Source organism: Ptychodera flava, chromosome 8 (genome assembly GCF_041260155.1).
Source record: "Ptychodera flava strain L36383 chromosome 8, AS_Pfla_20210202, whole genome shotgun sequence".
NCBI lineage: Eukaryota > Metazoa > Hemichordata > Enteropneusta > Ptychoderidae > Ptychodera > Ptychodera flava.
Window position 1 is genome coordinate 1,455,001 of NC_091935.1, and position 15,097 is coordinate 1,470,097.

General features: G+C 37.5%; 1 protein-coding gene across 3 annotated transcripts in view; it reads right to left on the reverse strand.

The window, feature by feature from the left end:
* Nucleotides 1-14,489, reverse strand: part of LOC139138153 (ERI1 exoribonuclease 3-like) — a 43,277-nt gene extending 28,788 nt beyond the window's left edge. Inside the window, exons 1-5 of one of the 3 annotated variants that reach the window (XM_070706384.1) lie at nucleotides 14,098-14,489; nucleotides 12,348-12,464; nucleotides 11,328-11,387; nucleotides 11,085-11,176; nucleotides 6,489-6,561 (exon numbers count right to left, since the gene is read on the reverse strand). In XM_070706384.1, the coding sequence (XP_070562485.1) occupies nucleotides 6,489-6,561; nucleotides 11,085-11,176; nucleotides 11,328-11,387; nucleotides 12,348-12,464; nucleotides 14,098-14,250 (495 nt within the window). In that variant the 5' untranslated portion in view covers nucleotides 14,251-14,489. The remainder of the gene's footprint in view (nucleotides 1-6,488; nucleotides 6,562-11,084; nucleotides 11,177-11,327; nucleotides 11,388-12,347; nucleotides 12,465-14,097) is intronic. The other 2 variants (XM_070706383.1, XM_070706385.1) reach the window with 2 other exon arrangements.
* Nucleotides 14,490-15,097: the final 608 nt, after the last annotated feature.

Below are 15,097 nucleotides of genomic sequence, written 5' to 3' on the forward strand. Positions count from 1 at the left end.
ATCGTAAGAGTAACCGGTCAATTTCGCCGGCTGCCGGCTCTTGATGAAACCCCTGACGTACACTAAAAACATAAATTAGCCCGGCCCAACATAATACGAAAATTTCTTCAATTCGTGACATTCAGGCTTGCCCAGCAACCCCTGACACGTTTGTGCGGGAATTTTATAACTGACAACCTACTTTGACGAAGATTGTTTTTGTTGAAGATATGAATGAATTCGAAACTGACGTATTTTTACTATGCAAGAATTATCTATTGTGTGTACACGGAGCTTCGAGTGTTTTCCAACACGTATTTGTTCGTTTTGAAATCTAGCAGTGAACTGCCTCAGAATCAGTCACAACATTTTTCATTTGCGGTCAGAAGACTTACTTGTTTTCGGATGTTGTCATGACAAAGAAAGATCCTGTCACTGTCGATCTCGTTACTAGAAACATGAGAAAATAGTATGTGAAACTTTTTATTGATCTTAGTCTGTAGTACGTCCATGATCTTGTATTGAATACGAACCATTCCTAGGCCTCACGGCCCAGCTACTGATACACCAGTCAATGAGTCTGCCTGTGAGTGTCTAGCTGCGTGATTGAGTCCTGTGTCCCTTGCCTGAGTTAGTCCTGGTTATAGTGTGTGTATGTCCATTTAGACAGTATCTTGGGCATGTCGGTAACAAACACCAGAACGATAAGTTCATATAACAATACAATGTTAATAACAGCTGAATATTACATAGAAGTGGTTGAAATACAACGGAAAATATTACGCAGAATACTTACACGAGAGAGATAGGTTACCGGCTGAATTTGTAAATGTGTAAACCAGTAAGACAATGTTGTCGAAACACTGCTGGTATTTAGTGACGCCAGTATTATAAGTTCCAATTCGAGAAGAATTGCGCAGGTTTTATCGTGTCGAAAAACGATAACGTATCGCGAGGGTAATAATTAATTCCTTTGCGCCAATTTGGAAAGACTATGACAATTTCAGGCGGAAAATGCTCGAGTAATTTCTTAAGAATTTATAAAAACACTCTGCAACCTTTTGTTTGGTTACTTGAATTATCATGAAGAAAACATCCACACACGCTCACCCCTTCTCCAATTTTGGGAAAATAAATCTCTAGAATAGGTTACAAAACACTTAACCCTTCTCCAATTTTCAAAAGAAAAACACTTCTAGTCTCGGTTACACGTCGTAACACGCTACACTCTAGTTGTCTCTCTGGCGAGTAAAAAGTGACCATCTTACAGCCTATTACACCTCGCTACACTTCGTTACGTCCGCTACACCCCCTTCTCCAATTTTCACAAACTTTTACTCCTAGACTTGGTTACACCTCGCTACACGTTCTTAACTACGCTACAAGATGGGTGTCTCTCTGGCGAGTAAAAAGTGACCATCTTACAGCCTATTACACCTCGCTACACTTCGTTACGTCCGCTACACCCCCTTCTCCAATTTTCACAAAATTTTACTCCTAGACTTGGTTACACCTCGCTACACGTTCTTAACTACGCTACAAGATGGGTGTCTCTCTGGCGAGTAAAAAGTGACCATCTTACAGCCTATTACACCTCGCTACACTTCGTTACGTCCGCTACACCCCTTCTCCAATTTTCACAAAATTTTACTCCTAGACTTGGTTACACCTCGCTACACGTTCTTAACTACGCTACAAGATGGGTGTCTGTCTGGCGAGTAAAAAGTGACCATCTTACAGCCTATTACACCTCGCTACACTTCGTTACGTCCGCTACACCCCCTTCTCCAATTTTCACAAATTTTACTCCTAGACTTGGTTACACCTCGCTACACGTTCTTAACTACGCTACAAGATGGGTGTCTCTCTGGCGAGTAAAAAGTGACCATCTTACAGCCTATTACACCTCGCTACACTTCGTTACGTCCGCTACACCCCTTCTCCAATTTTCACAAATTTTACTCCTAGACTTGGTTACACCTCGCTACACGTTCTTAACTACGCTACAAGATGGGTGTCTGTCTGGCGAGTAAAAAGTGACCATCTTACAGCCTATTACACCTCGCTACACTTCGTTACGTCCGCTACACCCCCTTCTCCAATTTTCACAAAATTTTACTCCTAGACTTGGTTACACCTCGCTACACGTTCTTAACTACGCTACAAGATGGGTGTCTCTCTGGCGAGTAAAAAGTGACCATCTTACAGCCTATTACACCTCGCTACACTTCGTTACGTCCGCTACACCCCCTTCTCCAATTTTCACAAAATTTTACTCCTAGACTTGGTTACACCTCGCTACACGTTCTTAACTACGCTACAAGATGGGTGTCTGTCTGGCGAGTAAAAAGTGACCATCTTACAGCCTATTACACCTCGCTACACTTCGTTACGTCCGCTACACCCCCTTCTCCAATTTTCACAAAATTTTTCTCCTAGACTTGGTTACACCTCGCTACACGTTCTTAACTACGCTACAAGATGGGTGTCTGTCTGGCGAGTAAAAAGTGACCATCTTACAGCCTATTACATCTCGCTACACTTCGTTACGTCCGCTACACCCCCTTCTCCAATTTTCACAAACTTTTACTCCTAGACTTGGTTACACCTCGCTACACGTTCTTAACTACGCTACAAGATGGGTGTCTGTCTGGCGAGTAAAAAGTGACCATCTTACAGCCTATTACACCTCGCTACACTTCGTTACGTCCGCTACAACCCCTTCTCCAATTTTCACAAAATTTTTACTCCTAGACTTGGTTACACCTCGCTACACGTTCTTAACTACGCTACAAGATGGGTGTCTCTCTGGCGAGTAAAAAGTGACCATCTTACAGCCTATTACACCTCGCTACACTTCGTTACGTCCGCTACACCCCCTTCTCCAATTTTCACAAAATTTTACTCCTAGACTTGGTTACACCTCGCTACACGTTCTTAACTACGCTACAAGATGGGTGTCTCTCTTGCCAGTAAAAAGTGACCATCTTACAGCCTATTACACCTCGCTACACTTCGTTACGTCCGCTACACCCCCTTCTCCAATTTTCACAAAATTTTACTCCTAGACTTGGTTACACCTCGCTACACGTTCTTAACTACGCTACAAGATGGGTGTCTCTCTGGCGAGTAAAAAGTGACCATCTTACAGCCTATTACACCTCGCTACACTTCGTTACGTCCGCTACACCCCCTTCTCCAATTTTCACAAAATTTTACTCCTAGACTTGGTTACACCTCGCTACACGTTCTTAACTACGCTACAAGATGGGTGTCTGTCTGGCGAGTAAAAAGTGACCATCTTACAGCCTATTACATCTCGCTACACTTCGTTACGTCCGCTACAACCCCCTTCTCCAATTTTCACAAACTTTTACTCCTAGACTTGGTTACACCTCGCTACACGTTCTTAACTACGCTACAAGATGGGTGTCTCTCTGGCGAGTAAAAAGTGACCATCTTACAGCCTATTACACCTCGCTACACTTCGTTACGTCCGCTACACACCCCCTTCTCCAATTTTCACAAATTTTACTCCTAGACTTGGTTACACCTCGCTACACGTTCTTAACTATGCTACAAGATGGGTGTCTCTCTGGCGAGTAAAAAGTGACCATCTTACAGCCTATTACACCTCGCTACACTTCGTTACGTCCGCTACACCCCCTTCTCCAATTTTCACAAATTTTACTCCTAGACTTGGTTACACCTCGCTACACGTTCTTAACTACGCTACAAGATGGGTGTCTGTCTGGCGAGTAAAAAGTGACCATCTTACAGCCTATTACACCTCGCTACACTTCGTTACGTCCGCTACACCCCCTTCTCCAATTTTCACAAATTTTACTCCTAGACTTGGTTACACCTCGCTACACGTTCTTAACTACGCTACAAGATGGGTGTCTGTCTGGCGAGTAAAAAGTGACCATCTTACAGCCTATTACACCTCGCTACACTTCGTTACGTCCGCTACACCCCCTTCTCCAATTTTCACAAAATTTTACTCCTAGACTTGGTTACACCTCGCTACACGTTCTTAACTACGCTACAAGATGGGTGTCTCTCTGGCGAGTAACGACGCGACTGCTCTTTTACAACTTTACTGTTCTATTCCATACTTAATATCTACATGCATCACCTCAACATATCTTGAAAATTATCATCAATCACCAACGTACCCTAGTATAGTTCTTATATTATTTGTAGGGGTCCCTGGTCCTTTAATCGAAATTCCGATGACCCTCTCTCTTTTACTACTCTCAACTTTCTTTCTCTTATGAAAGGAATAATTATTCACGATATGTAAATCGATGGCAAGACCGGGCTGTTCCATACCAGACACCCTATGTGAAAATAGTCCCATCTAAAATAGGCTGCACATTGATATATTTCACTGTAATTAGACTTCTTTTCCTAGCCTTCGCTACACTCGCAACACCTAAATACGTAGCGAAGGGGTAGTCTATAAAAAGTTTGCACCTCGGATCTTGCAGTGTATATATTTTCCCATGTAGCGTCAATATGGCGAACTCTCGATACGTACGCTCGCGCTCAGGCACAGTAAATACCTTTTACAAAATGCTATCATGTCAACACAATAACAAGTTTGGTAATGAACTACTCAGCTGTCGATGTTAATATTCAGCTGATTTTGCCTGTCTTCTTGATTTCGGGCAATAGTCCATGACACTTGCGAACAGTGCGTGCCCATTTTGTTTTTCGATCGTGATCATAATGCAACCATAATGTGTGGTCCCTTTCAAGCTTTATCTAGAGGGGCAACGTTACCCATTTAATGAAAAAATAAATTGTTTAGTGTTTCTTAAGGGAACAAGTTGTAATGTTTTGTGATATTCTGAAAATAACAACCCACAAACGTCATGTTTTTGAATGATCACATTGCGGCTGTCATAGGATCGTGGGGTAGCGACATCGATATAACGGCCAGTTGAACATTGTCAGTGTCCTTTGTTTAAGGTGTGAATCGTGTGTTTGTTCATATCATGGAGTGTCACAAAGAAACCAGCCACGTTTCCAGACCGGTGGATAGAGGGACTGTGCTGAGAAGAAGATTTTTTTACCAAAAACATCAAAAAATGCCCCCAAAATACAAATATGCAAATTTCAACACAATTTGAACAAACTTAAGTGAGGTCACCCAAAGTGAAGTGCATATAAAATTTCAAAGCAATTGGACTTTCGGTTCAGAGGAGAAGGCAATTGTTGACGGACGACGGACGACGACAACGGACAACGGACGACGGCCGACGACGGAAAATCAACCTATTTGATAAGCTCCGCGTCACTGACAGCGGAGCTAATAAAATCGGTTGAGACATGCCTGAGTTATGGCTCTGTACATGAAAGAATTGTAACAAAATGGCCGCCACGCGGCCATATTGGATCATATCGTGAAACAAATTGACGTGCATATATATGATATAGATCAATGTCCTTGTACCAACTTTGAATAAAATTGGTTGAGATGTGCCTGAGTTATGGTGCCATACATGAAAACAATCGTAACAAAATGGCCGCACGGTGGCCATATTGGATTGTGTCACAAAACAAATCGACATGCATATGTATATGAAGTAATCCTTGTACCAAGTTTGAATGAAATCACTCCAGGCATCTCTGAGATATCTTCTTGAACGGACGGACAGACGGACGGACAGACATGACCAAACCTATAAGTCCCCCCCGGACGGTGTCCATGGGACTTAAAATCAAGCACATTAATGTTACACTATTTTTATGAGTTTAAAGACAGAAGAGTATCCTGTGTAAAGTGGACTGTTTCATTTTCACTGGAATATATTTTAGCTAAAAACAGATTTTCAATGTTTCACTGTGATCCCATTTTCACTTCGTCTAGTCTGACTACATGTAAAGTATCGAAAATTAAAAATATTTACTTGGATTTTATCTTAGTGGAAAAAATGTCCAGTGAAAATAGCGAAAATAAATTCTAAGTGAAAATAAAAGTATTGCACAGTATGCTGCTACATCTATGGCTGAAATTAATCGGCAGAAATCATGAACAAACATGACTAATTTCATTCCAAGGAATGTTAAAATTTGTTCTTAAAACTAATTTAATGAGAACTTGCAAAGAACTTTCTTGAGCCAAATGCCAACATATGATCAAAATACAATATGCAACTGAAATCATAATCTGAATAAAACTGATTTAGTCACGTTAATCAAATGAAAGCATAAACAGGATACATCAATTGACAAACCCAGATAGAGAATGATTAACCATCCATTAATTAACACATGATACATGAACAGCGAGTTTTTTGAGCTATTTTAGTCAATATTGGAGACTGTCATGCAAACACAGATCATTTGCTGGTATAATGATTTCCACTTTAAATTCAGCACTAAAACCCTTCTTGGAATTTGAAAATGTAATTATACCGTTAAGTACACCTTTATCAACAAAGAAAGATTTATTCAGATGAAATGCTGGATATCAAAAAATGATGTTAAAGCCATCTTACCCTCTTAATGTTTATCCAGGTCTTGAAATACTGTGGAAGATGAATTCTAAAGTGACTGCATTGGCCAGGTAACCTGGATAAATATATATCTGATATATTAGCACCAAGCATTTCAAAACTAACTGAATTTATGTCTTATAGATGTGCATGCATATGAGATCACATAGTAAATTAAAATGTGCATTCAAAGCTGTGATGGGTGCACCATACTGAGCAGTGAACTGTAAGGTATAACACTGCAAACTTACTAATACACCTGATCTAATATCAAATATACAGTGAACCAATTCATGGCATTTATTCATTGTCAGTGTTTTTATATGTGTGTTTATATGCGTAAGTGTTTCATTTTGACAAAATGACAACCCTTGAAAATATACAATGTATGCGTAATCACCATTATATGCCAATTTAAGAGTTAAGCGCAAGCATGCAACAATTTTTGCTTTAATGCCTATCCTCCCATACAAAGTATGCATGCACTGAAAATAAACAAGTTTCGACATCAGCTTGTTCAAAGAACTTCCTATAAAGATCTAGATTGATTAATTCCTACACGTGAAGTCACTTGATATTCAAGGACCTTCAAGGACTTTTTAGCAATTTTACCTTTAAGCAATCTTCAAGGTCTATTTGTGGTCCAAAATATCATGTGTATTGTTATATCTTTACAGTACAGGGCTCGAAATTAACTTTTTTCCCTGGTAGTCCCATTGGGCTACCATTTTTTGAAATTGGTAGTCCAGTACCAAGGTCTGGTAGCCCATGTATGAATGAAGAAGTGTTTTTAAAGGATATTTTATTTATATCTTGACAATGAAAGATTATTTTTAATTATTCTATCCAGGAAGTGAATTTTCTAGTAATTTGACGTCAATACCTGCAGATCATAGGTTTAGGAGAACAGTATAGCATGTGTAGTGGACAACGGTGACGCCTCAAAGTTTGATGACCTATTCACACATACGCAGAGCTTATATGCAAATTTTGATGACTTTTCACTCAGCACCTGTAAACATAACATGGCTAAACATGGATTGGCTATGATTTTCAGGGTGACAACTTGGTACAGTCATGTTTCTACTACTTTCGTGGCAATTTTGAGTATATTTCTCCACCATAGTACACTAGATGATCTCGTTCACTTCGGAAAGGGTAATTTGTGGATGGCCCGACAGCTTTCTCTTAGCAGTTTGAATTATTTTATGTTTAATTGTAATTGATACATTGTGATTAAATAACTATGAAAATGAATTTTCATTGGCCATCATTTCCCGAGCCTGTCATCCAAGTACATCAGTCAAGATAATGATATTGTATTAAAAGTTTGTCACAATTAATTCGACTGCACTGTCCCTTTTTAATTTGCATAACAAAGTCATAGTCTGGCCTTTCTGTGTCCAGCTGGGTTGACTATATGAGCGCCGTTCATCTCGCCCATTAAGTAATTCATGTCCCAGGCTTTGGCAGTCTGTGTGGGCTACCATTTCATGGGTTTTGGTAGTCCCAGGGAAAAGTTGGTAGTCTGTGGATGCGGGACTACCACTAATTTCAAGCCCTGCAGTAGATCACTTGAATTATCATTTTACATGTAATTTTTATATCATGACTGTTCATTTCACTGTCTGAAACCTTGTAGTGTGGTGATGTACATAAGTGAGTCTCTAGGTGCGTCAGGACAGCTGTTTGATAAATAGTTTTATGTTTTGAACTCTAGAAATTGCAATCAGGGCAAAGAAAGCGGAGGCACTTTGAAAATAGTAAACATAGGGCCAAAGTCCCTGAAGCTACTATAGACATGGATACAAAATTAAGTATTTCCTGACTGTATGAAATTATCTCACTAAGGTCATCCTAGGGACATGTAAACCAAATATTAAAGCTGTCTGACAAGCGGTTTTGAAAAAACAAGCGACTCAACAGTTGACAGAGCTCTGCTGTGTTATGTAGAGAATAACCTTTTGTGACACATGTATTGATGAAGAAGGTGGATATCTTTGATAGCTCATTTCAGGATGGCCTGACCAAAAATGGAAAAAATTCCGTAAAAATACAGATTTGCATATTTCATCAGACTATATTAAACGAAAGTTAATTACATTCTAATTAAAGTAAACAAGACTTGCTTAAATCAAGATTTACGTCATAATAAAACAGCATATCTGTCAGGTTATAAAGAATCTTGAGCTTGTTATCTTTTAATATCAGTATTTTCATCCTATTAACCAAGCACATTTTAACTTTCAAATTAACATTGTAAGTAAGTTCTGTTGAATAAGTTGAGACTGTACGTACTCAGAGAAAGCACACTGAAGAGACAAATGTTTGAAACTTAAGAAGTTCAAGGTCATCAAAAGCATTATAAGGAATCATGTTACACTCTCATTGTACTGTTTACACAGATTGCATAATTGCTATAAATAGCACATGAGGAATCTTACAGCCTAGCTTTACCATAAACACCCTATCACTTTGACCACTCTTTTAATTGACCACTCTATTTTTTTCCTCAAAAAGTAATCTTATTTCATCCTTACCAAGTCAACCGTAAATGGAAATTAGAACTTTCTGTATCTCTATTTATTTGACCACCCTATCATGACAAACTATTATGAGCAATTTCTTTTAGATAACATAAATGGTGGTTCAGAATATATCAAAGTTGGATTCAGGAAAGTTGCCTTTACATGTTTTAATCCTCCAAGATGGTAAGCATTTCACTATGAACTGTCAAAAAAAGTTGAACTTTCTGATAATTCCACACTAAAATTATTTTGGCTTTGATGATTTCCTAATTAATTCAATTATTTAAAATCATATTAATTATTTTTTTCTGGGTGAATTGATAGGGTTTATACAGTACAAGAATTACATACAATGTAAGTCAAATTTTGACCAGAAATGACAAAAAAATTCCTTAAAAATACACATTTGCATATTTCATCACAATTTGAAAAAATCTAAGTTGGGTTATCCCTAGGGACCTGTATACCAAATAACAAAGCTGTCTGACCAGCGGTTATGAAGAAGAAGATTTTTTTACCAAAAACACCTTTTTTGGCATTAATTTGCCTATTTTCAACAATATCAAAAAATTAAAAAAACTAGTTTCTCAAAATCATATTTTTCATCTGCACAACAAATATCAAATCAGTAAGTACTGCGGTTCTCAAGATATTTGAGTGGACGGACGCCTCACAAACGGACATACATACATACATACATACATACATACATACATACAGACTGACGCCGGACGCCGGACGGATACCCATCCCAATAGCTTCTATAGACTATAGTCTATAGTAGCTAATAAAAAAGAGGCTTGTATATAAATGTAAATTGTGAATCCATTGAAGTGGTAGAGTATCGGCAGAAGTAAAAGCATGAATGTCAGGTCAACGTCCAAATACACTGATAAATCCCCATGAGAAGACTGACTATTATTGTAAAATTGTAGAATCGTGTCACATTATTGTACAACATTGATCCATCTTGGCAGGCATAATTCTGTAAGCTATACACTGCAATGCATACCCATCAGAAAAGTAAGTGTGAATGTTATGTTTCAGGTACAACATGTGAGCTTGAGGTCTCATCCAGCAAAAACTTGAGTCAGTGCGCCAGCTACATTGCAAAAGTAAAATCGTTCACATAGATTTTGTTTGCATGAGCGCAAAGTGGCCGTGAAGCAATCGCTTGCCTAAGAAGAGATGCCTTGTCACTTCCATTTAACACTCTTAAATAGCCTACAACCATACATCGTGTGATTTATTATAGATATCACACAATCCAGTACTAGAACTCATGGAAGTAAAACTTGCAGAGAGTCTTTTGCTGTCGATAGCTTATGAATGGAATCATCTATATGGATGGGCGCTTTGTATTTGAACTTGCTGTTGTCAAAGGTCATATTTGCATACCAATACACTCTACTGACGTGAAGGCTCAGAAAGTATGAAGCTGAGATGTACATGTATGAATGAAGTGTAAAACATTATTTCACCATAATGGAAAGACATAGATTACTTCATATTGAGAAGTGGAGATTTTATTTTTTTTCCTTTAAATTTAATTCTATGTGTAAGTGTACACACTTGAGTGAGTAGTCATAGACAAGATTTCCCTATCAGCTAGCTGGGTTGGAATAACATTATAAGTGCAACACAGACAGCTTTACGGATTACCTCTTTTTTACTTGTTACCTGAATTTTCCAGCTTGGAACTTGGGTTTCAGGTACAATATAGACAATCTTTATTTTTACTGTCTATATTGTACCTGAAACCAAAGTTCCTGGCTGGAAAACTCAGGTACCATCTAGACAGTAAAAAAAAGACTGTCTACAGGTACAAGCAAGTTAGCTCACTGTTCCCCTAATTTCAATAGATTGGTCAGACCCATGCAACGTAGACTGGTCAATGATTTAAACTGGGCCTTTTATCAAAGAACAAAACTCATTCGGTCCACACAACTTGGTTAGGTCAGCATTGGGTCTCTGTCAAAGGATGCACCCTTGGCTAGCCAAGTTGGGGTGTTTAAATTAGGTCCTGGCTGTAGCAATAAAATTTTTTTATGTTATTGATATGCATACTCACATTGTTTTCAAGTCCCAATCGCCACATGTAACAAACACAAAGGAACATCTTCCATCCAGAAATCCTTGCTCTTCCATCCATTTCTCAAATATCTGAAATCGTTTGAGATAAACTTCATCTTTACTGTTGACAAGAAGGTAAATGTGAAGACATTTATCATGATGCACCAGGTGATGATACAGGTACTTACTTTCACAACCAAAATAAAATGAACAAGAATAGTAGAAGTTGTAACCATAATACCTTCATTGTTTCTTGAAGCGTGGGTTTTCCATCTACTTTGTCCTGGGTTATGCCAGTCAGCTGAAATTTCAAGTCAGAAAGATATAATCATGAATTCAGTTTCTTACATGTCAAAGATGCAGAACAGTACAATGGTTAAAGAATTCTGATCAATCCCAAACGTTCGGTTTCAAAAAGGCAGAACTGATATCTTCAATTTACATTTACTAAATACCTTTGTTTGATGGCTTTTATTTACAATTTTACTCCCAAGATTTGAGTCTTTTTATCTATTGTATTAGACTTACACTGACTTACAACATTTTTAATTCCTCTTGGAATTATTGTGCATTTTCAAAAGAATCAATCATACATGTAAATACCTTAACATTTGTAAATTGAAAAGGTTTTACAAAGGAACCATGAATCACATTTGAACCTCTTGTATGTGAAGTTGAAGTTCAAAATTATTTATTGGCATTCAGACATGCAAATAAGATGCAAATGAGACTGTTTCACCTTATCAGATAACCTCTCTTTGTACGTTGCCTTACTAAACAATACTCCCACTGTATCATGGATGAGGGCTTTGCATCTACTGTTATGCTGAACTTAAGGTAAAATGTGCTTCAGTCTTAGGTATTCAGATTCTCAAACTTTTGCAATACAATGTACTTGTTTGGTCTGATTCTTGTGAAGGCTCATTTTGAAACTCATGGAGTAACTAATATTTCACCATCTTATTCTTGTGCAAATCAAAAATTATATTTTGCCTGATAGAGTTAACAAATGCAAATGGCAGCCATTTTGAATTTAAGAGATGGTGAATATTGGATAATTCAGATCTTTATTAAAAAACTTTCCACAGTGCAATTTTGAAAGGGAATGGTTTACAGTTTCCTTGTGGAAGGTTGGAGCGAAAATTAAGTCTTTCAATTTCAAGGTGTGTGGGCCAGCAGTCATTTTTTTCACAATTTTTATTTTGTGTGTCAATTGTAAGTTCTTGTTCTACTTCCAAATGCATGTTGAAATTGCTCTTACCTCTGTGCAAAATGGAGTTAGTCGTGGATTTGCTGTTGGTTGAACATATGTGTGGAATTCTGTCTCGGTTTCAAATGTTTTGCCATTTATCTTCAAGACTGGAAATTCAATTATTTCCTGATTTGGTGAAGCAAAGTTGAGAAATAAAACAGTTAAGAAACTGTACTGTCATCTTTCTCTTTGACATGCCTTAAATGGATATCATGATTTCTATTGTTAATGCCCAGCTACAAGTTTATTTCATTCTCTGCTCCAGAGGGCGTAGTTCATCAATAGTAGCATGTGAACGTACATGTGTAAAGTATGAGTCAAAAACTTCAACTTGTGTGCTGCAGTGTTGGTAGCAACATTTCATCTGGGTTAATATTTGGTATAAAGTGCATAAAAAAAAGCATTTTCTCTATGCGTTTTGCAATGCAAGTGAATTACTTCATGTTTTTTATCTCCTAACTTGTGTTGGACAAATCTCAACAACTTTAACTTACCAAGTTGAAATGTGAGGATGGCATATTGTAAACACACACCTTGTAAGTTTTTTGAATACAAATTCCTACCCTTGTGAAACCTGAATCAACCACATCATAAGAAGGTGGGGAACTTAAATTTCAGCAAAATCAAAACTATATTCCATGACAAAAACTGATTACTTAGCAGTGTTTTTATAATTTTTGACAGGAATATGACTTTTATAAATTTCAAAGCCAAATACGACTAATAGTATTGTACTTATCTGTATCAACAGGAAATTCAAATATTCAATTTTAGTTGACTCCCTGCCTATTTGAAGGCAAAAAGTTGTCATGATATACACTGCATATAACAAGCAGAATGGGTAATATTTCAATGCGATGTATCTCTGAAATGAGGAGGGATGTAATTTTCATTTCAGGGGGTGTTGCACATAACACAGTAACTTTGCTAAATATCATTTTTTATGCAAAGAATTTCATTCAATTTTCATTAATTTCTTAACCCAAGATTAAAATATTGGTTGGATTCACCTTTTGCCTGACAAGCAGTCAAAAAGTTGGGTAAGAAAGAAGTGTTAATTTATGCACATGTATGCAAATCATCCGATTTTCTGGCTTCTTTTTTCTCCCATTTCCAACATTTTGAAAAAAAATTTACCCCACTCTGGCGCAGTCAAATTTTGTGAAATTTTCAGATTGTGTTTCATTAAGTCTTACATAACAAAACAACAATTTTGTTTGGCAGTAAAAATCATACATTTTGAATCAGATTTATTTCAATTTTGCTTATCATGATTTTATTCACTTTTTAGAATGTCAGTCTTTCAATCTCTGCCAATTAATTTGAGAAAGAGAATTAATAAAGCAAAACAATTTTTTCCTGCAAATAATTTAGTTTCAAACGAGATATTAAATTTCATACAGTAGTACAAAGTTTTTGATTTAAATAAATTTTTATCATTAATACCAAAATTGAGGTTTCTACCCAAATATATACCACCTTCTTTAATATTGCTTCAAAAAATAATGTGTTCATTGAGTGCAACGCCACCTATATTTGTCTTTTCTTCTTCCCCTCAAGCTACACCTACACAGTCCTTCCACCCACTGGAAGGACTGTGCTACCTCATAAGAAAAGGTAAAGAAAACGGCACAGTCATTCTACAATGAATGTCATGTTGTTAAAAGGAGTGTTACACTGAAAATCGCAATATCTGTTTTTTGTTAGATATAATCATGGATATAATTTACTTGAAATTTGAATAATAAGTGTTCCTAACCTGTGGTACAATCTTGGTAGCACTATCGCAAGTCGCCTCGAAGTCTAAAACTAGAAAGAAGTCGAAATTCTGCGCGGGAAGACTGTTGTTGCTGGCAGTCGCTGCCTGAGCACCTGTTGACATCTCCACAAATAGTGTGTGTACAGTGTACATGAACTGTGTACGCACTGACACTACATACAGTACTGCTTGACTAAGGGATAGTAACTTTGTTTCTCAAGTTGACGAACTTCACATCTGTCACTGACAACGGTCTGAATAAAAAGAAGGATAAATTTGGCTTATATACATCTTGCTAAAAAAGATCATGAGTCACTGGGGCAGCGTAGCACTGGGTCGATGCATGTGCAGTGAAATAGACTTTCACAACAACTTGCAATGTACTTTGCATTGCACAAGAGTTTCGAATGTCAGGTGACCCTCAAATGCGCGATGCATTGTGGGTAGGGTCAAGGGTCAAGTGGGCATAAACTGACTTACGTAACCATAGCTGCTCATACAATAGAACGTAAACAATAACACGGAAGTCCGCTCGCTCGCTTGTCAGGTAAGTTATCGATTGTTTTAGATTCTTTTTTCAAATAGTTTTATCTAATAGAGATATATATGTATCATTTGTATTTAAAAATATATGCTGCTTCCAAAATTTCTTCCAATATTATACCAAAAATCCACAGTAAACTTGGCACCGATCGCTTCGATCGTCATATACTGGCCCCGCGTCGGCGGGAAAATTGAAAATGTATTCACTTCAGTCATCATGGGCAAATCATACCTCCGTAGGCAAATGAACAGAGCCGAAAAATCCATAGAGGCGTATTTATGAATAATGACAAGAGAACGTGGAAGTCAATTTGTATTTTTATAAGCTTTTGAAGTTGTTTCTTTCGAATTTATGCTTATGAAGAAATTAAAGTTCAATCATGATTGATTATATCCTACGACCACGGTCCCTCCACACTCAGTGCTACGATACGTACGTGGTGCTATCTAAGCCTAT